Here is a 25,163-nt window from a genome sequence, read left to right on the forward strand (position 1 = left end):
ACCAACATAAAAATGTCTATACCTAAATAGACCACCATTTTAAAACTTTACATATATTAAAATTTCTCTACATTTTAGTCTTGCATTTATTTTCATTGATTTCCTACAGAAACTTGCAAAGACTAGAAAAATATAACTTTGGCACAAAAGGTGGGACTACGGGAGAGCAATTTTCATGTACATATGGATTTATAAGTCCACACGAGATACCTATTTAAAAACCCAATCAGCATAAATAAGAGAAACTACAGCAGCCCTACTGACTATAAGAATAGCTAAATGAACCACACAGCACAGGTGCATAACATCAGTTCACCACTCAGACTTTTAATATGCCCATCACTATACCATAAGTACAGATTTTGTAACTCAGGCCTACTCCTATTCACAATCTCCTAAATTCTACGCAGTAGATAAAATTTCACACGTAAAATTAAGATTTTGTGTTAAATTCCTCACCAAGGGGAGCTGCTTGAAATAGTTACAACTACATGATTTTCCTAGTCTATTACTTGCAGCCAGTCAGACTAGAGCCCTGATCTTGAAAAGACTTTAGCACATGCATAACCTTACTACTACTGTAGTACTCCTATTGAAATCAGTGCAACTACTCAGTATGTAATGCTATGGATGTGCATAACTCCTTGCAAGATTGCTGCCCAGGGTAGGATATACAATGGAATATTAGATAATGATTAATGTTTCTGAAGTAGGATAAAAGCTACAGCTGTACTAACTTCCCCAGCTCTCTAGAAATGTGGCACTGAAGCTTCTTTACAAATGCCTTTGACAAAATAAGTTGTAGTAGACTTTGACTCTTCTGAAGGCTGTGAAAATAGCCTAGTTAATCTTTCTTCATTTAGAATTCTGTCTAGCCACTTATACCATGTTCAATACCACAGTCCTGTTACCCAAAGATCAATACTGATTGGCCAGTTGGGCCTTTTTGGTGTCCCAACTGCACCCAGCCTCGTAGTCACTGAAACACAAATCTCTACATCCCTTTGGTTAAGTGGGTACTGAGGAAGAGATAAAGGGTTTGTCATAAATGGACAGCCCATGCCATAGGAGGAAGGAAGGATTAGAATGACTTTTAAACTGTTTTCTCCCACAAGTGCTATTTGGCTATTTAGAGCAGTATTTGGCCCTTTCAGTCACTTAACTCACCTTCTGCTGTAAAAAGGTAAACCTGGAACTGCTAAATACACAGTGAGTTGAAAATTATTGGGGGACACAATGCTGCTGAAAGGACAGCCATGTTCCTAGAAGGCAGCAGAGGTCCAGATATTTCTAGAAATATCTTTTCTGCTCTCTTATATCCTTCACGAGGAGTGCCTTTCATAGTGAAAGGATGTGTTGCTCAAGTTCTCCATAATTTAAAAATTAACCATACCCCTCATAGCAATAACCTTCAGCATAGCGGAGATTCTGCTAGACTCAGTGTAATTCTAATGTGGCTGAAAGTGCCTTATTCATGATTTACTACCACAGCTGGTCAAATTTTTTAATGTGAAATTATTTTTAATGAAAGATAGCCTTTTTTCAATAACAAACTTCAAAACTTTGCTTTTGATTAATTTTATTTTTGGTTATTTTTCCTTTTTCAGTGGCAAAGAGGGAGAGAGGAAACAACTGAAATATTTCCATTAGAAAAAAAATAAATGGTTTTAAAAAGTACACAAAATAACTTCAAAAAGGCTGACTGGTACAACTAACCCTTGCCCTGTACACCTGCTTTTTGATCAACTTATCCCTGCAGAATTTGGCTACATTCACAACCTTGCTCCTGCTGTTGTGGGCTGCTTAAGGAAGATGCACCATGGGTCAGTGCACAGACCTTTTTTGAAGAGATGAATTGAAACCAGTAGATCAGAAATCTAATATTATGCTGCAAACAAGGTCCAATGTAATCTTACAAATCCACCCCACCACTTAAAGCTAACCAGTCTTTCAAATCAAAGAGGTTAAATGCTGGAAGTGAAAGGCCAAATGCCCATTCCGCTGAATCTGGAACAGCATTTGTCTGCATTAAATCTGCTCCCATCAATCCCAATTTCAGCTGTAAATGGGGAGTTCAATATAGCGTATATATAAGCAAGTTAGAAATTTGAAGTATTCTCAGTAACATTTGTGAAGAAACAGCAACTGAAGTCTCCATTTGTATCGTTCAGTTTACATTCATCAGTTGCAGAGTCCAGCCCCATTGACAGGGTAACTGACTAGGAGTTAGCTGAGGCACAGCCACTGTCATCCCCTTTTCTCCCAGTGAAACCCACTTCAATTGTCCTTTATGTCCAATCAGCTTCACCTGGAAAAAAAAAACAATCAAACTGAAATCTATCCAAAGTGACTTGCCCCAATGATTCAAATTGCAGTCTATTCAAAGTGACTGTTGGCCCAATAATTACATGCATATATTTTTCCACTACTTAACAGCAGTGATGAGCTTCCCAAATCTGAAGAACCGGTTCCTTCAGTCGCTCTGGGTCTTCGGCGGCATGTCCTGAAGTACCAGCCGCCGAAGTGCCGCCGAAGACCCGGAGCGAGTAAAGGGCCCGCTGCCGAAGACCCGGAGCGCCACCGGGTGAGTGAAAATTAAAAAGGGATTCTCAGCCAGGGGAGCCTCCCCAGCCGGGAGCTCAGGCAGCCTGGACAGGACGGTCCTGCAGGCCAGATGTGGCCCGCGGGCTGGAGTTTGCCCATCCCTTTAAGAACCGGTTCTAAACCAGCTTCAAACTTTAACAACCGGTTTGCGCGAACCGGCTCCAGCTCACCACTGCTTAACAGGTCCTTTTAACATAATGGATTAACTGTAGGCACCACTTTGCCAGCCACATGAATGGTCAGAGGCTGTCCAAAGGTTCTAAACATGCTTCTAAGGTGGCCATATAAATAAGCTGGCAGATGTAATGATGCTGTGTCCTATGATTTGGGCCAGACTATGGTTATTATGTTCTACATGCAGATGGCAGTGGGAAATCAAAAGGATTTTGAGATACTAGCTCCCTATGTGAAGGGCCAGGTTTCACAATACAAACCAGATCATTATCTTACAAATAATGGAGTAGTTTACATTTTTTTTAATACATACTACCACAAAAATAGAGCAAAGTGACTATACACAAACAATGTTCAGATGATTAAGCAGAACATGTACATGAAGGTGAAGAGGTTCCAAACATAATAATGCAATGTTACACTTTTGGAAAGTTAGTTAACAGTTTCTTAAACTTGCACTACTTCTTGCCTATAGGAAGAAGTCAGATGCCAACATGGGTATTTTATGGGAAGCAGGAGTTTTTGTTTTTTTAAAAGGTAAGATATTCTGGAATCTGCTTTTAAACTGAATTGTACTTTACTGTAATGGAAATAACCATTCTGCTTAGCTCAGAAAAAAATCAATGATTTTTTAAATATACTACTGCTTCATTTAAAAAGCATATTAGAAAGCAGGACGGGGGGGGGAATCACTTAAGAAGCTATATAGAAATTATACCATTGCACATAGTACTTAGGGTGGTATAAATTCTATTCTCAATTTACTCTGCTGTAAATCAGGAGTAATTGTTTGATTTAGTACAACTGACACTTCCATTACACACACTGTTAACAGTAAGTAAAATTTTGGCAGATTAAAATTTTTTTTAAAAAACCTAGTGTTCTTTGAACAAGTCTTTGAAATAACTTTTCCTATTTGTCTACATTACACTACACCTCCTCTGAAATTTTGGCCCTGTGTTGTGACCAGCTGAATTCATGAGGAGTATTAATATTTAGAAAGGAAGGAGGGACTTGTGTCAAAGCATTGGCCAGGGAAAAGGTGATTTGGGTTCAATTCCCAGCTCTGCCACAGCCTTCTCCTGTGACCCTGGGCAAGTCCCAATCTATGCCTCAGTTCCCCCTTCTGTAAAATGGGGATAACATGTCCTTTTGCCAGTCTTGTTTATTTAGATTGTAAGCTCTTTAGGAGAGGGACTCTCTCTGATGAAGTTTGTACAAGGCCTAGCACATTAATGCTCTAGTATTGGTAGGGGCCTCTAGGCATTACCATAATGCTGCTACTAATAATGATTAAAAATGCAAAACTAAGAATGATCTATTCATTTTAAAGTCTCCCCATTCCTTGCCTTTCATCTGAGGAGCGCAGGCCAAATTCTTCAGTGTCATGATAATGTAATTCAGTTGCCAACTGTAATTTGTGCTACAGTAGCACTCTGTGTGTAACACAAGCACCCCCATTTATATACCAAGGTGTCATTATGGGGGAGTGTACTGAAGTGGGAACAGAGCTGGTCAAAAATTGGGCATGTCAAGAGGAAAGTCACGTTAGGCTAGAGCAGTGCAAGCAGCCAAAAAGCTACTCACAAGAGGGTGTAACACATCATCCCTTGGGGATAGAGGAATTACCACCTGCCCTAATTTACACTCCCATCCTTATGGGTTTTGGGTTTCTTCACTAAGAAGAAAAGTCAGGGTTGACTGGCTCAGCAAGACACCCTTAGAACCAAGGAAACATACTCTAGACCAGTGGTTCTTAACCTGGGGTGCACGCATCCTCTGGGGGCGCGAGATGCCCTTTCTGGGGGTGCGAGATATGCCAGATATTTTTTAGAAGGTAAATCATTGAAAACACCAGTTAAGCACAGGCACGTACGTACAACTACTTTGTTTCATCAAACCTATGTATTTATTAACATTATACATTTTTTAACGATTACTGTAATATACAAACAAAAAATACATCTAGGTTTAGAGAACTGACCTACTTCAACGATTTTTGATAAGGGGTGCGAGAACATATTTTGAGAACCAAAGGAGTGAAGGCTGCAGTAAAGGTTAAGAACCACTGCTCTAGACCATCTAGCCGCTCAGGGCATCATAGGCCCGGTTGGAAGCCTATTGATGAACCTATTTGCATCCATGACCAGTTTGAAAAAACAAGAGGTTCTACCTGAGAAAGAGACACTCCCTTATGTCAGAAGTAGGCCTCCTTTATGCCATTCCTCCCTCAGCCACTCAGAGTCTCTCGACACAAACACCTAGTTCACAGCAAGCCGGGGTGTAAATCTATGTCATACTAGCCTACCACACATTAAGTGTCTGTGTGGACCTTGCTGCCAGGCACTAAAAGTTCCCTGGTGAGCTGGATCTACCCCTCTTTGAAATGGGAGTCGATTAAAGCACACTAGGGAACTTTTTGTGCGCAGCAACAGGGTCCACACAAATACTTAATTCACACCTCAGCCTTAATTTACAACTGAATCCTCCCCCTTCCAAGGGATGACTTGCTGCTTTTTGCATGCCACTGTGAAGGCTGTCTGACATGGAGGGGACTGGGCTTGTCTTCACTATCAGTGTAAGTCGACCTAAGTTACACTACTCCAGTTATGTGAATAACGTTGCTGGAGTCGACATAGAATCATAGAATCATAGAATATCAGGGTTGGAAGGGACCCCTGAAGGTCATCTAGTCCAACCCCCTGCTTGAAGCAGGACCAATTCCCAGTTAAATCATCCCAGCCAGGGCTTTGTCAAGCCTGACCTTAAAAACTTCCAAGGAAGGAGATTCCACCACCTCCCTAGGCAACGCATTCCAGTGTTTCACCACCCTCTTAGTGAAAAAGTTTTTCCTAATATCCAATCTAAACCTCCCCCACTGCAACTTGAGACCATTACTCCTCGTTCTGTCATCTGCTACCATTGAGAACAGTCTAGAGCCATCCTCTTTGGAACCCCCTTTCAGGTAGTTGGAAGCAGCTATCAAATCCCCCCTCATTCTTCTCTTCTGCAGGCTAAACAATCCCAGCTCCCTCAGCCTCTCCTCATAAGTCATGTGTTCTAGACCCCTAATCATTTTTGTTGCCCTTCGCTGGACTCTCTCCAATTTATCCACATCCTTCTTGTAGTGTGGGGCCCAAAACTGGACACAGTACTCCAGATGAGGCCTCACCAATGTCGAATAGAGGGGGACGTTCACGTCCCTCGATCTGCTCGCTATGCCCCTACGTATACATCCCAAAATGCCATTGGCCTTCTTGGCAACAAGGGCACACTGCTGACTCATATCCAGCTTCTCGTCCACTGTCACCCCTAGGTCCTTTTCCGCAGAACTGCTGCCTAGCCATTCGGTCCCTAGTCTGTAGCGGTGCATTGGATTCTTCCGTCCTAACTGCAGGACCCTGCACTTATCCTTATTGAACCTCATCAGATTTCTTTTGGCCCAATCCTCCAATTTGTCTAGGTCCTTCTGTATCCTATCCCTCCCCTCCAGCGTATCTACCACTCCTCCCAGTTTAGTATCGTCCGCAAATTTGCTGAGAGTGCAATCCACACCATCCTCCAGATCATTTATGAAGATATTAAACAAAACCGGCCCCAGGACCGACCCCTGGGGCACTCCACTTGACACCGGCTGCCAACTAGACATGGAGCCATTGATCACTACCCGTTGAGCCCGACAATCTAGCCAGCTTTCTACCCACCCTATAGTGCATTCATCCAGCCCATACTTCCTTAACTTGCTGACAAGAATACTGTGGGAGACCGTGTCAAAAGCTTTGCTAAAGTCAAGAAACAATACATCCACTGCTTTCCCTTCATCCACAGAACCAGTAATCTCATCATAAAAGGTGATTAGATTAGTCAGGCATGACCTTCCCTTGGTGAATCCATGCTGGCTGTTCCTGATCACTTTCCTCTCATGCAAGTACTTCAAGATTGATTCTTTGAGGACCTGCTCCATGATTTTTCCAGGGACTGAGGTGAGGCTGACTGGCCTGTAGTTCCCAGGATCCTCCTTCTTCCCTTTTTTAAAGATTGGCACTACATTAGCCTTTTTCCAGTCATCCGGGACTTCCCCGGTTCGCCACGAGTTTTCAAAGATAATGGCCAATGGCTCTGCAATCACAGCCACCAATTCCTTCAGCACTCTCGGATGCAACTCGTCCGGCCCCATGGACTTGTGCACGTCCAGCTTTTCTAAATAGTCCCTAACCACCTCTATCTCCACAGAGGGCTGGCCATCTCTTCCCCATTTTGTGATGCCCAGCGTAGCAGTCTGGGAGCTGACCTTGTTAGTGAAAACAGAGGCAAAAAAAGCATTGAGTACATTAGCTTTTTCCACATCCTCTGTCACTAGGTTGCCTCCCTCATTCAGTAAGGGGCCCACACTTTCCTTGGCTTTCTTCTTGTTGCCAACATACCTGAAGAAACCCTTCTTGTTACTCTTGACATCTCTCGCTAGCTGCAGCTCCAGGTGCAATTTGGCCCTCCTGATTTCATTCCTACATGCCCGAGCAATATTTTTATACTCTTCCCTGGTCATATGTCCAACCTTCCACTTCTTGTAAGCTTCTTTTTTATGTTTAAGATCCGCTAGGATTTCACCGTTAAGCCAAGCCGGTCGCCTGCCATATTTACTATTCTTTCGACTCATCGGGATGGTTTGTCCCTGTAACCTCAACAGGGATTCCTTGAAATACAGCCAGCTCTCCTGGACTCCTTTCCCCTTCAAGTTAGTCCCCCAGGGGATCCTGGCCATCCGTTCCCTGAGGGAGTCGAAGTCTGCTTTCCTGAAGTCCAGGGTCCGTATCCTGCTGCTTACCTTTCTTCCCTGCGTCAGGATCCTGAACTCAACCAACTCATGGTCACTGCCTCCCAGATTCCCATCCACTTTTGCTTCCCCCACTAATTCTACCCAGTTTGTGAGCAGCAGGTCAAGAAAAGCGCCCCCCCTAGTTGGCTCCTCTAGCACTTGCACCAGGAAATTGTCCCCTACGCTTTCCAAAAACTTCCTGGATTGTCTATGCACCGCAGTATTGCTTTCCCAGCAGATATCAGGAAAATTAAAGTCACCCATGAGAATCAGGGCATGCGATCTAGTAGCTTCCGTGAGCTGCCGGAAGAAAGCCTCATCCACCTCATCCCCCTGGTCCGGTGGTCTATAGCAGACTCCCACCACTACATCACTCTTGTTGCACACACTTCTAAACTTAATCCAGAGACACTCAGGTTTTTCTATAGTTTCGTACCGGAGCTCTGAGCAGTCATACTGCTCCCTTACATACAGTGCTACTCCCCCACCTTTTCTGCCCTGCCTGTCCTTCCTGAACAGTTTATAACCATCCATGACAGTACTCCAGTCATGTGAGTTATCCCACCAAGTCTCTGTGATTCCAATCACATCATAGTTCCTTGACATCACCAGGACCTCCAGTTCTCCCTGCTTGTTTCCAAGGCTTTGTGCATTCGTATATAAGCACTTGAGATAACCTGTTGATCGCCCCTCATTCCCAGTATGAGGCAGGAGCCCTCCCCTCACAGACATTTCTGCCTGTGCTTCCTCCCGGTATCCCTCTTTCCCACTTACCTCAGGGCTTTGGTCTCCTTCCCCCGGTGAACCTAGTTTAAAGCCCTCCTCACTAGGTTAGCCAGCCTGCTGGCAAAGATGCTCTTCCCTCTCTTCGTAAGATGGAGCCCGTCTCTGCCCAGCACTCCTCCTTCATGGAACACCATCCCATGGTCAAAGAATCCAAAGCCTTCTCTCCGACACCACCTACGTAGCCATTCGTTGACTTCCACGATTCGACGGTCCCTACCCAGGCCTTTTCCTTCCACGGGGAGGATGGACGAGAACACCACTTGTGCCTCAAACTCCTTTATCCTTCTTCCCAGAGCCACGTAGTCCACAGTGATCCGCTCAAGGTCATTCTTGGCAGTATCATTGGTGCCCACGTGGAGAAGCAGGAAGGGGTAGCGATCCGAGGGCTTGATGAGTCTCGGCAGTCTCTCCGTCACATCGCGAATCTTAGCCCCCGGCAAGCAGCAGACTTCTCGGTTTTCCCGGTCAGGGCGGCAGATAGATGACTCGGTCCCCCGGAGGAGAGAGTCCCCGACCACCACCACCCGCCTTCTCCTCTTGGGAGTGGTGGTCGTGGAACCCCCAACCTCAGGACATCGCATCTCATGCCTTCCAACCAGCGGAGTCTCATTAGCTTAGGTCGACATAGCTTAGGTCGACGTACTCCGGTGTCTTCACTGTGCTGCATCGATGGAAGACACTCTATTATTGACTTACCTTATTCTTCTCAGGGAGCTGGAGTACAGGGGTCGGCCGGAGAGTGCTCTATTGTCGATTTAGCGGGTCTTCATTAGATCCGCTAAATCGACACCCACTGCATCGATTGCAGCAGCATTGATCTCCTGGTAGTGAAGACAAGTCCTCAAATAGGGACAATTCTGTCTTACCTGTGCATTTTCATTCTAGGAACCTCCAGGTCAGACAGCCAGACCCTCCCGGTGGAGAACTGCATTAAGTTTGCTGGAGAGGGGTGTCTGCCTATTGCTTGCTTGTTGAGTAGTTTGAAAGGCAAGTGGGTATTCCTCCAGGAAATCTCTAAATTTAATGTCAAGGCTCTGCTGTGGGTGGTTTGAGTTGAACAGCACTTTTACACTTCGATATAGTTAGCATTTTTCAGCTTTGGAAGCTATCATCCTGGGCAGTTCTTCCTAAGAGGTGGCCCTAAGCCCAAGCTCAGAGCAAAGATCTGCTCGGCCCCCAGTTGTCATGGACCAAGAGAACGCCCTACTATCAAGTCTGACATAGAGGGACCTAGACTTAAAGTTAATAGTGACGACAGAATTTTCCCTTTTTCAACATATTCTATTCTGTTTTTACATATCACCAAAGGTGACAGGTATGTATTATTTGAAAACAAAAATGTTCGCAGTGTTGATGGCACATTTTTCAGATATTTTCTGATCTATCTTATGAATATATTCCTTGACAATGCGTTAGAAAGCTCACAGAAGTAGCAAAAAAGATAGTGGTCACTTACTTGTGTTGCTCCAATTTTGGTTTTTGGGTCACCAAGTACCAGAGTCTCCGAGATTGGCCAATTAAGGAAAATGGCATAGACTGTCTCTTCTTTAGGTTTGAACGTGTACCTGGTTGGAAATGGGGAGTCATATAATTTAGGTCCAGTTGTTGTTGTTTTTTTATGATTATCCACACACTTGAGAGTAATGTACATGTAAAGATTTCAGGACTGGAAAAGGAATTTTAAAAGTTGATGGCAATTAGGATCACAAACACCACAAGAACTGTTTACATCAGAACTACAGCAATGCAGTCCTTGTCCTGCCAAACTACTATTTAAAAAAGTTTGGATTCCTGCAAATCTTTTTTCCAAGTATAATTTATTCTCTACCAAACAATCGTGCAAATATTTGTAACACTTCTCTTTCTCTTCTTACATATTAATGTTTCTCATGAGTTTTACTTCTAGCTTTTTATTGTGTCTAGACGTGATATTTATATTTAATAGCCGATGATGGGATCAGGAGTACAGAACGGACCACGAGGGAAGGAGAAGGAGTAGGGCCAAAATGCAGATGAGGGATGGTTGTGGATTACTGGCACAGCAAAGGCACAGAAGCTAAGGGATAGAGCAGGATCCAGAGACTAAAAAGGGGTGAATCTGATGGGTGATTTCACCAGAAATGACATTAACATTATCTTACCAAATAATTTATCCATCAGACTCAATTTGACAGGGCTCATGGCCATCCTACTATTGATCAGAGTTGTTTTCTAGGAACTTTTTTTTAAAAAAAATCCAGCTTTGGAAGCTATTATTGTGAGGAGTTCTTTCTAAGCATCCTTTAAAAAGTGGCTAATTTTAAAAAAGTACCTTAACATTTCTGTCTTTCTCATGATAGTGATATTGACTTATTTCTTATCATCACTTTTATATTGTATCGATCAATATTCTATAAAAAGAACAGGAGTACTTGTGGCATCTTAGAGACTAACAAATTTATTAGAGCATAAGCTTCCATGGGCCCATGAAAGCTTATGCTCTAATAAATTTGTTAGTCTCTAAGGTGCCACAAGTACTCCTGTTCTTTTTGCGGATACAGACTAACACGGCTGTACTCTGAAACCTGCCGATATTCTACAGTAATTCCTAGGTCCTGCTTTAGTTTTTCAGCTACTTTTGCTGAAAGGCATAAACGGGCCAAAGATACACATTGAGCCTTCGTTTCAGTCTGCATTGGAAGCATAAACTCTCTTGTCTCCCAGTTTTTTCCCCCTAATCATTAGGATGTACCAACTTCACTAATGTCCAATATATACATATTCTTCCTTTAGGCACCTATCTTGGCTTTCCGAAAGGGTTCTTTTCTGAGACAGCCAAATAACATACAAATTAAGGTAGTGGTTTCTTTATTGTAAACACTTGTCCACTAGAAATTGCACAACTTCACAAAAGGGTCTCAATAGTTATATTTTCTGCATATTGTTTCACTAGTCTTACCACACTCCTGGTGTGACAGTGTCATTCTGCGTTCTCCATGGTTTAGTTCCGTAAATGGCTTCTCCATTGACTCTCAGCCAGACACCCATCTGCCTTAGGCGTTCTTGGAATATAACATCAATGCGACCATCATGGGTGGGCCCAATGTTCATCAGGAGATTTCCCCCACATGATACTGTTTCTACGAGTTGCTGAAACATTTAGCAACGTCAGAATGTTAAGATTATGGCCAATGAAGGTATACACATTGTCTGGTGTTCTTACCAAAACTTAGAACTCTGCTCCAGACACATGGGTTGAAAGAGCTGAATCAGTATTTGACACTGCAATATGCAAAGTAGTATGTTAGTGGTTCCAATAGTTTCTACAAAATTTAAGCTTCCATTAAAAATGTTATATTTTTAGCTTGTATGGCTCAAGAAAACCTTCCAAATGTGATCTCACTCTGTGATGCCTGACTAACTCTGCATTTTTTCAGTCTGTCTGCATTATGAGTTATCTGCTTGTTTAACTGCGGGCTGAGTCTGAACCCTAATGATGACTGATATCAGTCGTTTTATATTGTAAACATCCAGATATTCTGAAATGGTGGTCAGATTCTGGGATTGTAGTTGGATACTGTGAAGAGCCCCTGATACATACACACATACACGTTACTTCTGAGAGTGGGTAACTATTACACGAAAAAAAAACTACTTGTACCACAGAATAAAACGAAATTAAACAAATATCTTTGGTTTCTGCAGCTAAATACTTCTCATTTCTTTTCAGAACTATCTTGTATACAGTACAAGAGTTTAAAGTAAACTGCAGCACCTAAACTATTAAGAGAGCTTACACACTAAGACCTCGTTCCTACAACTGATTTCAGGTGGGTGGACCTCCTGTGTCTGCAAAAAGCCCCACTGAACTCAATGAGGCAGGTGCAGGGGTCCACCTGCAAAGAACCAGTTGCAGGATCAGGATCCTACCTTACCTTACTAATTTGTTTTAAATCACAATTATCTGCATGTCCTACTTTAATGAACAGACAAAGTATTTTAATTTAAAAATGTAAGTATAAGATTGGATTGCATTGGGGAAATAAACCACCTAAAAAAAAAAACAGATGCAAAGTAACAAGGAAGTCATTCCTGAAACAACCAAATATATCAAAGCCTTTTGCATTTCTCTCACACCAGAGATTGATGAACACCTGGAGCCCATGCACTTTGAAATAATTCCCTACTGTTGTATTAGGTAAAATTCTCATTGACTTCAGCAGACATTAGAAGTGTTTAAAAGCTACAGCATCTACTCCAAATTTGGGTATATGAGGTACAACATGTACATACAGCTGTATGAATGTTTGTTTCTTTCCTGGACGTAATGTTTTTGTTTGACATGCTGTACATCAAATAACTTAACCCGTAGAAGGACTTAGTTGTTAACAGACCAATTAAAAGACTTTGTAGGTTCATTTGGAAGTCTCGAACTGGTAGGATGGAAACATCAATTTTATTATCACAAATGTTACAGGATTACCTGTGGGAGAAGTTAGAACTAGCCAGCAGAAATTCAACCCATTCCCTAGGAACTACTTCCTTTGTGATTAACTGTCACTGAAATGCCTAGTCTGTGGTCACACTTCTATTGGAAACTTTCCTAGCATGCTTTTCAGGCAACTGGCCCTTTACATTTGGAAAAGCAAAACAGCTACAACCATAAAGTTGCTATTTTGTAGCTGACTGCTGAGGGCTACATCTCACTTCCTTCTACCTGGCAAGTGCTGATAGTTCTTACTATGGTTTACCTTGGTATTTCTTTCACGCCTCAGAAAAGGCCACCGTCATATTTTTATATCTATACCTGTAGATTTTTTAAGCTAGTGGGCACCGATAGCTTGCATTATACTTAAGGTTAGTTCCATCTTGCATTCTAACTTATTTAAAAAATTGTAAGAAATTACATGTAAGACCTACACCTAAGATAAAAAATTAACTCAGCTGTTGACTGTTAGATGTTAACTCTAACCCAGCTGTTAGACTGCAAAGTCCAGCCATCAAACAAAAGCTAGATTTGGGTTATGTGATAATATCAAACTATACACACCCACAAAATAATTGAGTGTTACAACAACTGCAAATTTCACTGTGTTGTGACTACTCCTCAGAGATTAAAGTTTCGAGTTGATCTGATGGCTTGTCTCTAAATGTGTATAAGATGTGAGCTTGGGAACACCCTTTGAACTCTGGAGGGCAATGAAAGTTGCCGGTGGAGGCAGAAGTGTATTTGAGTTCTTTGGATGAGTCAGCAATCTGTTCTCAGCACCGTCTGTTGTCAAACTCATAAGGTGATGTTGAGGGTGAAATGAGAAAAGTGTCCCCTCAATGAAGAGGGACAGGCAAACCCAAATTCCTCCACATGGATCAGCCTTCAAATCTGGGTCGGATGTAGAGAATTCAGACTTGGATTGCTATTTCCACCAATCTGTAAAAACACATTAATATTTCTATCCTGTCTCTGGAAAACTTTTATCCTTTTATATTTATGAAATAGCAACATTTAATGTAGAGTATCGCTCTTTGCATTGCATGAATGTAGACTCTTTTTTGGAAACAATTAGTTATATGCTATGTAAACAGGGATTCAGCAGACATAAAGCCCATCCACTTCTATGGAATTTAATGCATGTTTTGCCATTGACTTCAGTAGCAGCAGGATTGGTTCCCTGAGTGTTGCTGGCAGAATATTCTGGGAGATATGAGTAGAAAACTACAGAAACAATAATGACTCTTTTGTATTTAAATGCCACAAACACTTAAAGTGTGTAATTTGCATAAAATACTTAGAAGAATACTAAATATCCATGGCTTATTATTACTTCATATTTGTCACCATAGAGTAGGAGCAGAGAGAACCTTAAAGACAGAAAGAAGAGGAAGTGCTTGGCTCTTTCATTTGCAATAAAAGTAACTGAGTGGAATTTATGGGCCTGATCCTCATCTTGCTTACATGTGTGTAAATCGCAAATAATTCCACTGAAGTCAAACTGGTGTAAGAGAAAGAGGAGAATCAAACCATAGGATTTGCACAGTTAAGGTAGAGCCATTACTGAACTTAGTTTGATAATATAATCAAAGGAAATGATCATCAAGAGGTCACATAATTAGTTATTTCTTCCCATTACATTGGTGAACTATAATAATCAGAAGTACTGGCCAGATGTTGTATACCATATCTCTGTCTTACTGTACCTTTACCAGTTCTTCAATCGTGAGGTAATCACTTAGCTGCGTATTCCTCCTATAACCCCATGACCATTTGTCTATGGTCATACAGTTTTCCCACTTATGAGGCAAAAGGTGTCCTGGGTTATAGCGGTCGCTGCAGGTGTAGTATCCACCATGTTTACAAATGCTGCCAACTCCCCAGCGATCATTTGTTACAACTGCATCCCGAACTGGGCTGAAATTACAGAAATTTTAAACAAATGATTATGATTTTTAATTTTTTAGACTAAATGTCAGCTCTTTTCCCCAGAAATTCACGTTCAAGATGACTTCTGTATTCCTAATTTTCCTCTTTACATAATGCAAATGGGTAAGAAATCTGAGGTCTTACACAGAATGAGAGTAGTGAATGGACCCGCTTCTGCACTCCTTACTCAGGCACACCTCCGACTGTCTGCCATGGAAATAGATTACAGTACAGATCCTTGAATATGTACTGTGTCTTATGTGCATGTCAAAGGCACGGTCTGTGAAGAAAGTGTCCTGATCATGGACTATAAGGTGGATAGAAAGCTGACTAGATCATCGCGCTCAACGGGTAGTGATCAATGGCTCCATGTCTAGTTGGCAGCCGGTATCAAGTGGCGTGCCCCAAGGGTCGGTCCTGGGGCCGGTTTTGTTCAATATCTTCATTAATCATCTGGAGGATGGTGTGGATTGCACCCTCAGCAAGTTTGCAGATGACACTAAACTGAGAGGAGAGGTAGATACCCTGGAGGGTAGGGATAGGATACAGAGGGACCCAGACAAATAAGAGGATTGGGCCAAAATAAATCTGATGAGGTTCAACAAGGACAAGTGCAGAGTCCTGCACTAAGGACGGAAGAATCCTATGCACCACTACAGACTAGGGACCGAATGGCTCGGCAGCAGTTCTGCAGAAAAGGACCTAGGGGTTAAAGTGGACAAGAAGCTGGATATGAGTCAACAGTGTGCCCTTGTTGCCAAGAAGGCCAATGGCATTTTGGGATGTATAAGTAGGGGAATTGCCAGCAGATTGAGGGATGTGATCGTTCCCCTTTATTCAACACTGGTGAGGCCTCATCTGGAGTACTGTATCCAGTTTTGGGCCCCACACTACAAGAAGGATGTGGAAAAACTGGAAAGCGTCCAGCGGAGGGCAACAAAAATTATTAGGGGACTGGAACACATGACTTATGAGAAGAGGCTGAGGGAACTGGGATTGTTTAGTCTGCAGAAGAGAAGAATGATTTGATAGCTGCTTCCAACTACCTGAAAGGGGGTTCCAAAGAGGATGGATCTAGACTGCTCTCAGTGGTACCAGATGACAGAACAAGGAGTAATGGTCTCAAGTTGCAGTGGGGGATGTTTAGGTTGGATATTAGGAAAAAAAATTTCACTAGGAGGGTGGTGAAGCACTGGAATGCGTGGTGGAAGAGGTGGTGGAATCTACTTCCTTTGGGGTTTTTAAGGTCAGGCTTGACAAAGCCCTGGCTGGGATGATTTAGTTGGCAATTGGTCCTGCTTTGAGCAGGGGGTTGGACTAGATGACGTCCTGAGGTCCCTTCCAACCCTGATATTCTATGATCATATTCTTAACAAAACCACCCTACTTGCCATCATGGTAGATGACTGTTACTTACAGGAGAATAAAAATAGATAGAATGGCCAGACCATGTTAATGGAACAACTTATGGACCTGCTTGACATTTTTCATGAAAAATGTTCATAATTTTTCAGCCATGTCTAATAATTTGGTTGTTAAAGGGAATACTCTTCCCTGATTTGATCCCTTATATCGCAGGGAAATTAAGTGGAGATGACATGGTTAAGTGCCCAATAAGTGAAACAATGGATCCCACACAATATATGAAAAATGAGACAGAGGCTATAGCCTGGCCAAAGTTCCAATTTAAGAGCTAAATATATGATAAAAACAAGACACCTGTCATTATACAGCCAGGCTAAAAATCCAGTGCTGTTCCAGTAAGTATCTGGTGCATTACCATCCCCATCAGACCAGAGGATCTCTGGCTGGTATTTAGCCACAATCTCATAGAGCTCAGGCAATGACTTGGCTGTTGGAAACTGTCTTGTCTTGAATACATTGGAGGCATCATAAAGGAAGAGAGGATTGAACCATTCAAAGAGAGAGTGATACAGCCCAAAGTGCAAATCCGTCCTGTTTCTAATAGATGTTGCTAGTTCAGCCACAATGTCCCGGTTTGGTCCTATGTTGACAGCATTCCAGTTCCATGAGTATTTGGACCCCCACAAAGTAAAACCTAGAAAGAGAAAGTTGAAGGATAAAAAGAGAATAAAAAGCACTGTAAGCATATTCTTATATATGCTATGCTATTAGTCAAACACACATGCTGATTGCAGCTCCCCAGGAAGAGGAAGTAGGCTCTTCCCTCTTCTGCAGCTCCCCAGAAAGAAGAAGTAGGCTCTCCCCACTTCTGCTTGCCCTATCACTGAAATCTCTAGTTATGTATAACCATAATATTCCTTCCTTTAGAAGAAGAATCCAATACCAAGATGTTGCTTAAAAATTGTTTATACCATGTCTACAAATGACACATAACTCTCAGTTTCTGCACTAAGCAGTCTCTTACTATGGGTATGTATAGCACCTAGTACCACGGAGACCTGATCTTGATTTGGGCTTCTAGCTGCAGCAGTAATAATAGGAATCAGGCTACTAATGTTGAAATATAATTGTGCATATTTCAAAATCTTAACCGACTCCCAAGAGCACATTGTACATTTCTTGGAGAAAGGTAGAGAGCTAACGAACTCTCTGCACACAGTAATGTTCTATATGAAACAGAACACGATTTACTCTTCTGGTTCATTAAGCAATAAAAAGCCTAGAGCTAAATTACGCAACAGTCAGACATTAACAACTTCTGTGGCTGTTGTAGGAAGCTCTGCAGCACTCTTAACTTCAGTCATTGCAACCTATAGCAGGAGGAATAATGTGACAACAAATTCTTCCTTCTATCAATGTTCCAGCCTTTTATAGAGGATATGGGCTAACAAATACCACTTTTATTCTTGCCAGGTTTTTAGCATCTAGCCAGCTGGACAAGATAACTTCACCTGGGTTTTTGTTCTGTTAGAAGAAATGAACCATGAACTGCAACAACTGCCAGCCCTTGCACATGTTCTATTTACCTTCATGATGTTTTGAAGTCAAGACAACATATTTTGCACCAGAAGCCTTCAGAATATCTGCCCACTGGTTGGCATCAAAAAACTCGGCTGTAAACAAAGGGCCAAAATCTTCATAACTGAAGCCAGGAGGGTAATTTGTCTCCATAAATTTTACATAGGCCGGTCTCTTTTCCTTCTGCCAATACCACCTTCCAAATACACAATACAAATATCCAATGACATTTAAAATATATATATACAGTTATAATAATCAATTCCTGTTTTGCCATTCTAAAGGGCGGTGCGCACTGTCACAGACATACTGTGGAAGTACACTGGAAATAACATAAAACTGCCTCAGGCAATAATAGCTTTGATATTTGGAAGCACCGTGGTCTACCTCCCTCAAGGACTTCATTTGAGGGACTGCCAGTGTTTCCTACTGAGCTGTGTTGTACACCAGCTAAAATTTGATGGGAGTGGGGAAAATATAGTCTTATTTACGGGCCAAATGCTGAAAACTTACTACGAGGCATACAGGGCTGATGTGGGACGTAGGCAGCTACGTTGGGTGCCAGTTTTGTAGGAACACCCCTGGTTCTGGGCCAGCACAGGCATGGACTTCTTTAACTGTGTCCCCCTGTAGAAGAGTAAGAGCAGCCATACCACCAAGCACAGCACAGCTTTTTTGCTTCTGCCTCTTAAAGGGCACCCCCACTTTCCAGTAGCTACTTGGGATGACAGCCATCTCACTGCTCCATCTACCCCCACCCCAAGCACAACTTTTAGGGAGTTTTGCTCCTTTAAAGATGGGCCTCTACCCCACACCAGCAGCAGCCAAAAATTGCCACACAGACAGAAGCAGGTCTCCAGTGTGGCTGTCCCCCACACCAGCACAGGTATGAGGAGGTGTGACAGGGTGGACTAGGTCTAGAAGCCTCACGGCCCTGCCATAGCCCACTCAAGAAAAGAGCAGAGAAGAAGTCCTCCCAGCAGCCTAGAGTGGTTTTAGGAGAACTGCTAATCAGAGGGGCTCCTGGAGTGACCAATCAGGGGGCAGAAGGGCCATATAAAAAGAAGCAGCAGAGCAGTCAGTTACTGCCTGGAGTTTGCAGAGGGAGAAATGGGTGCTTGGCTGGCTGGAAGAGCAGCAGGACTGCTAACAGATCAGTGAGGGCAAGCTGAGTCCAGGGGACCAAGCCCAGAAGTTCACCAGACCAGGTGAGGGTACCGTGATGGACTCTGCTGGTCTGGTTGAAGGCTGATCCCAGTCAAGGACTGCCAAAAGGACACCTACTGAGATAGACCCCTCTTGGGCTGTTAAAGAAAGTAGTGCCTTGGGGAAGGATGCCCTTGTGCTATGGCCCCATACTAGGGCCATGAGCAAGAACTAGAAACTGTATACCCCAGAAGGGGGGACAGTGTATATGACTCGGCTGGAAGGCTAGTCAATGAAGACCTGCCAAAAGAACCACCAGCCAGGGGAGTGCTTCCCCCATTCAAAGCTGAGCGATTGCAGGCATGAATCAGCTAGAGAGGTGGATGCCAGCCCAATTACAGGTAGGAATTCTTAGGGCAGCAAAATGTCCAGCACCAGTCCTGTGGATTAGTGTTTTCCACAGAGAGGAAAAAAGGTGGGTGAAATCATATCTTTTATTGAACCAACTTCTGTTGGTCAAAGAAACAAGCTCTGTGTAGCTCTTAATCTTGTCTCTTTCACCAACAGAAGTTAGGCCAACAAAATATATTACCTCATGCACCTTGTTATCCTGGGACCAACATGGCTACAACAATACTGCTTACTACATAAACAGTTCTATTGTCTATGGGCATAGCATGGGGTAGCATGAGTCTGTCACTGTAGAAATGCTATGGCCAGTAGTAAGGGTTTGTGGGGTTACAGTCATTAGGTTCCAGAGAGTGAGGCAGAGCAGCAAAGACCTAGGTAAGCTTAGACACACACTGGTCATTCAAAATTGGGGAGGAAAATAAACTGAATTTTTTAAAAATGTGTTTAAATCCCAAATTGAGGATCAGAGTCTGATCTCAGCAATACTCACGTAAATCCAGAGTAACTGCTGATAGCAATAAAGTTAACCCAAATTAACATGGACATAAGTGAGAACAGAACCTGGCCCCTTGTGGGGAAAAAGCTGGACGAAAAGGCCCAGAAATCATCCTGTGGAAAAAATAGTTGCAATCTCAAGACATTTTTAGTGTCTAAGGAAACTGATCACACCTTCCCCTCTCTTCTCCTTTGCCATGCACCGGTTGCTAATGATGTTAAAACGGAGAGAATTGAAATTCCAAAAGAAACAAACTGAAAAGTGATCTGCTGAGATCAGAGAAGTGGGAACAGCTGCAGGCCAAGGAAGAAAGTTGGTACTAACAAATAGGCTGTAATGACAGGGTAAATGAGGGTAAACCACAAGTGTAAATGCTATTTACAGTCAATAGTTACTATTTACAGTCAATAGTCCACATTAACACCGATGTAAGAGCAAAATCTGGAACATGGCTAATAAATAACAGCTCAAATACAAAATGCGGGGGGACATAACCAAGCAGCCTGATCCATTGCTTTAAAGTGAGTTTATTTTAATTTTGTACCACCTTAACATTTCTTTTTTGTGTAATCAAACACTGTAGTTTATCATAGGAAAGTCTGCAGTCAGGATTGGGGAGAGGAGGGGTTTACAAGATCATTTCTATTTTAGGGGGAAATTCTGCCCTCATTTACAGCCTGTACAACTCCATTATTTTCTAAATGACTGCACAGAGTGCCCAGCCCATAAAAAAAAATCCACATATAAAAGTTGGAGGACAACTGGCACTGAAAGTGTAAGGGAGGATTTGGAAATATTATACAAAAGGAGGATAGTTTTGCCAGTGGATGGATCTGTATAGTTAATATACTAGGAAGGAAAAGTGATTTTTTTGCAATGACACTTCAACCACAACCTTTCTTTTGGAAGGGTCTGTATCATGGCCAAAGCTTTCTTTTCTATTTTTGGTACATTTGGTATATTTATGATTGAGGTAGAGCCCTTTTGCCCTACATCAGATGCATGAGTACTTTCAGGAGTTAATAGAATAGACAGCATTAACACTCTCAAACTAGAGATGGCATTTCAGTCAAGAATATTTTACACTGTACTAAGAATATTCTATTAAACTGTAGTTGGTATCAAAGGCAGTCAAGACATCATCTTTATTCTTTGTCTAGAAAAGTTAAGTAGTAAAGTGCAGCCCACATCAGAGCTGTTTAAACCCATCCCCTGCAGCTCTGTATGTGTTGTCAAAATTCTGCCTTCAGAAAATCATGTTTTGCATGTATATACCTTTACTAAAATTATTTAATTAAGCCTTATAATATCCCCGTGACAGAGATCTTATTACCTCAATTTTACAAATAGCAGAAGAGATTTGTGACTTCTTGAAGATCACACAGAAAGTCAGGGGCAGACTATGGCATAGAAATGGTAAATCAGTTTACCAGACAAAGGGATTGATTCTGTGAACACTCACATGTGTCAAATAGTTTACCCATGTGTAAGTGTTTGCAGGACCTGAGTTTTCTCTTTTCTGTGGAAAGGATCTCTTTAAAAATCACAACCATTAACATAACATTAAAAAAAGCCAGTTTCATTAGTTCACTAAATATAGGCTCAAACGTCAGACCTGGATTATGGATACCCCCAAACTCTACAATTGCTCTGATTTGTGGTTTTTAGCCAGCCCGCTATAAATACAGGAGCACACTTGCAAAATTTGTTTGTGGGGTTACATTTTAAACACTCCCCACATTCAAGGATGCTCAGATGTGAGGTTTTGGTTCAATTCACTTACATCATGGGGATCCACATCTAGGTTTGGGTTGAAAACGTTCTCCAAATTAGGGAGCTGTGTTCAGACTAGTTGGGGCCAGATTTTACTGCTAAGAGACAAGGGAATAATTACCACATACACTGGGGGAGGGAGGGAATGGAGCGTGAAAGGTTGTTTACTACAGGGTGCAGCTTTGTTAGGGAAAGAAGAAAGAACAACAGGCTGCTCTGTCGACAGAAAGAGCAAGGAGAGGTTAAAGAGGCATAAAGGAGGAAGTGAGGAGCTGAGAGTCAAACGCATGGAAGGCTCACCAGAACCACTCACTGCCGAAGCTGGGCACGGAGAACACGCCCCAGTGGATGAAGATGCCAAACTTGACTTCATCAAACCAGGTCGGAAGTGGTCTGGAATCCAGAGACTCCCAGGTAGGATCATAGCGCGCACTGCATCCCTGTGGGCAAAGGAGCAGGCAGAGGAGCAGCAGCAGCAGCAGCATAGCTGGCAATGGGGAGGATGCAGCAGCTGGGGATGGTGTGTTTAACGTCTCACGTGAGAGCAGTCAGATGACAACCCGCGGCAGGCAGGGCTGCTTCCTGCTCCTTGTTTTTACACCCAGCGAGGCTGCTGGGTGCAGTTTAGTGCATTGTTTAGCAAGGGCGGGGCACTGGAGGACAAGGAGGTTACGAGAATAATTTCTTAGGCTCTGATTTTTTTTCCAGGCTTGCTGAGCAAGGAAAGGAGGCTTGGAGGGAAGCTGAAACCAGGCCCTACATCAGTGTCTCTTAGGGAACCCAGGATGAGTGGGCAGTGTGAAATTTGTAGTGCACACACTCACTGATTTAACGACTCAACCTGGTGCTATTTGCCCTCATTTGCTATATGAAAAGATGGGATTTGAGCGTTCAGGCACCATCTAGGGCCAGGACTTTGTTGCCCTGTTCCAAATGCAATTGGTTTGAGACAGACCTGCTGTTACATCTAGTATGATCACTAGCACAGTCGGTGCATAGAAATTGAGCGGTACCCTCTGAAAAATCCCAAGAACAAAGGAAATTTATCTCTCGTTATTTATAGGAAAATTAAGGAAAATTAAACTGTAGGCCTGCCCACCTTGCTCCCTGGAACTGAGTTCTGTAGACCAGTGGTTTTCAAACTGTGGGTTGTGACCCAGTACTGGGTCGTGGTGGCTCTAGTCAGCGGGGCTGCCTGGCTAAGGCAGGCTAGTTCCTACCTGTTCTGAAACCGTGCTGTGCCCCAGAAGTGGCCAGCATGGGGGGAGAGGGGCCTTCACATGCTGCTCCCACCCCGAGCACCAGCTCCGCACTCCCATTGGCTGGGAATCGGCGAATGGGAGCTGAGGGGGGAACAGTGGGCGAGAGCCGCACAGAGTCGCTTGCACACCTCTGCCTAGGAGCCGGACCTGCTGCTGGCCACTTCCAGGGCGCAGTGCGGTCTGTGGTGCCAGGACAGGCAGGAAGCCTGCCTTAGCACCCCCTCTGTGCCGCTGACCAGGAGCCACCCAGGGTAAGCCTGTGCCCCACCCTGCGCCCCAATCCCCTGCCCCAGCCCTGAGCCCCCACCCAATCCAGGAGCCCCTTCCTGCACTCCAAACCCCTCATTGCTGGCCCCATCCCAGAGCCTGCATCCCCAGCCCAGAGTCCTGAGCCCCTTCCACACCTCAACCCTCTGCCCCAGCCCTGAGCCCCCCCAAACCTGGAGCCCCAAACCTGGACTTGATAGCCCCTCCCCCGCCCTGTAAACTACAACTGTGGCGGCACGACATAGACCGTGAACCTCTGAATAAATGTCTGGAAAAGTGCTTCATTGTGCTTGCTAGAGCTGTTTGAATTGTAAAAAAATTAAACTTCAGTACATTTTTCACAAAAAATATGCACCATTGTAACCAGCCCTAGTGCTAAGTTATCATTTATTTCTGAATTTTTATTTGAGCACAACCGACTTCAGGAAATATGCTCTGTGTCAGCCATAACTTTAAATTACCACAAAGTGGCAGTGTTTCAGAGCATTGCTGGTAGAAATGGAGGAGTTTCTGCAATGTACTTAGCACTAGTGCATAGTACATCAAGTAGCAGAATTGCATGATTTCAAGTAGGACAGTCAATTAATCACAGTTAACTCATGCGATTAACTCAAAAACATTAATTGTGATTAAAAAATTAATTGTGATTAATCGCAGTTTTAATCACACTGTTAACAATAGAATACCAATTGAAATTTATTACATATTTTTGGATGTTTTTCTACATTTTCAAATATATTGATTTCTGTTACAACACAGAATACCAAGTGTACAGTGCTCACTTTATATTATTTTTTTATTACAAATATTTGCACTGTAAAAATGATGAACAAAATAAATAGTATTTTTCAATTCACCTCATACAAGTACTGTAGTACAATCTCTTTATCGTGAAAGTGTAACTTACAAATATCTATTTTTTTTGTTACATAACTGCACTCAAAACCAAAACAATGTAAAACTTTAGAGTCTACAAGTCCATTCACTCCTACTTCTTATTCAGCCAATTGCTAAGAGAAACAAGTTTGTTTACATTTATGGGAGATAATTCTGGCTGCTTTTTTTTTACAGCGCAAATATTTGTAATCAAAAATAAATATAAAGTGAGCACTGTACACTTTGTATTCTGTGTTGTAACTGAAATCAATATATTTGAAAATATAGAAAATATAAAAAAATATTTAAATAAATGGTATTCTATTATTAACGATGCAATTAATTGCACGATTAATTGTGATTAGTTTTTTTTATCATGCGATTAATCACGATTCATTTTTTTAATCACTTGACAGCCCTAATTTCAAGGTTTCATAGCACAATGCTTATATTTAAGCAATATTACAATGGCCAAAACTCTGAGGGAGAGGGGGAAGTTCCTGGAAGGTGCAGGGGAGTTTTCAGAAAAGATGATTTGGCAAACTCACCCTGAAGAAGAGCTCTGTGTTGTTCAATAGCTTGTCTCTCTCACCAACAGACATTGATCCAGTGAGAGATATTACCTCACCCACCTTGTCTCTCAAAAATCACAGGAATTTTCAAAGGTGAACATGGATATTGCTGGATTTTTGAAAAGTCAGCCCTGGCTCTGAGCATGCAATCTGCCTGGTCATTCTGTCTTAAGCTGTACATTCAGCCACCAGGCTTCTCAGTTGTCACATGAAGCTATGCCCTGGTCTACACTAGGACTTTAGGTCGAATTTAGCAGCATTAAATCGATGTAAACCTGCACCCGTCCACACGATGAAGCCCTTTATTTCGACTTAAAGGGCTCTTAAAATCGATTTCCTTACTCCACCCCTGACAAGTGGATTAGCGCTTAAATCGGCCTTGCCCGGCTCGAATTTGGGGTACTGTGGACACAATTCAACGGTATTGGCCTCCGGGAGCTATCCCAGAGTGCTCCATTGTGACCGCTCTGGACAGCACTCTCAACTCAGATGCACTGGCCAGGTAGACAGGAAAAGAACCGCGAACTTTTGAATCTCATTTCCTGTTTGGCCAGCGTGGCAAGCTGCAGGTGACCATGCAGAGCTCATCAGCAGAAGTGACCATGATGGAGTCCCAGAATTGCAAAAGAGCTCCAGCATG

At 42.8% G+C, this 25,163-nt stretch overlaps 1 protein-coding gene across 2 annotated transcripts in view; it reads right to left on the minus strand.

Annotated features, from left to right (window-relative positions):
- Positions 1–70: 70 nt before the first annotated feature.
- FUCA2 (alpha-L-fucosidase 2) overlaps positions 71–25,163 on the minus strand; it is a 39,695-nt gene continuing 14,602 nt past the window's right edge. Inside the window, exons 1-7 of one of the 2 annotated variants that reach the window (XM_077813151.1) lie at positions 21,847–22,039; positions 17,729–17,916; positions 16,497–16,836; positions 14,555–14,765; positions 11,319–11,509; positions 9,837–9,945; positions 71–2,308 (exon numbers count right to left, since the gene is read on the minus strand). In XM_077813151.1, the coding sequence (XP_077669277.1) occupies positions 2,168–2,308; positions 9,837–9,945; positions 11,319–11,509; positions 14,555–14,765; positions 16,497–16,836; positions 17,729–17,916; positions 21,847–22,031 (1,365 nt within the window). In that variant the 5' untranslated portion in view covers positions 22,032–22,039 and the 3' untranslated portion in view covers positions 71–2,167. Of the gene's footprint in view, positions 2,309–9,836; positions 9,946–11,318; positions 11,510–14,554; positions 14,766–16,496; positions 16,837–17,728; positions 17,917–21,846; positions 22,040–25,163 lie in introns of those variants that run through there. The other variant, XM_077813152.1, reaches the window with a different exon arrangement.

Source organism: Eretmochelys imbricata, chromosome 3 (assembly GCF_965152235.1).
Source record: "Eretmochelys imbricata isolate rEreImb1 chromosome 3, rEreImb1.hap1, whole genome shotgun sequence".
Taxonomy (NCBI): domain Eukaryota; kingdom Metazoa; phylum Chordata; order Testudines; family Cheloniidae; genus Eretmochelys; species Eretmochelys imbricata.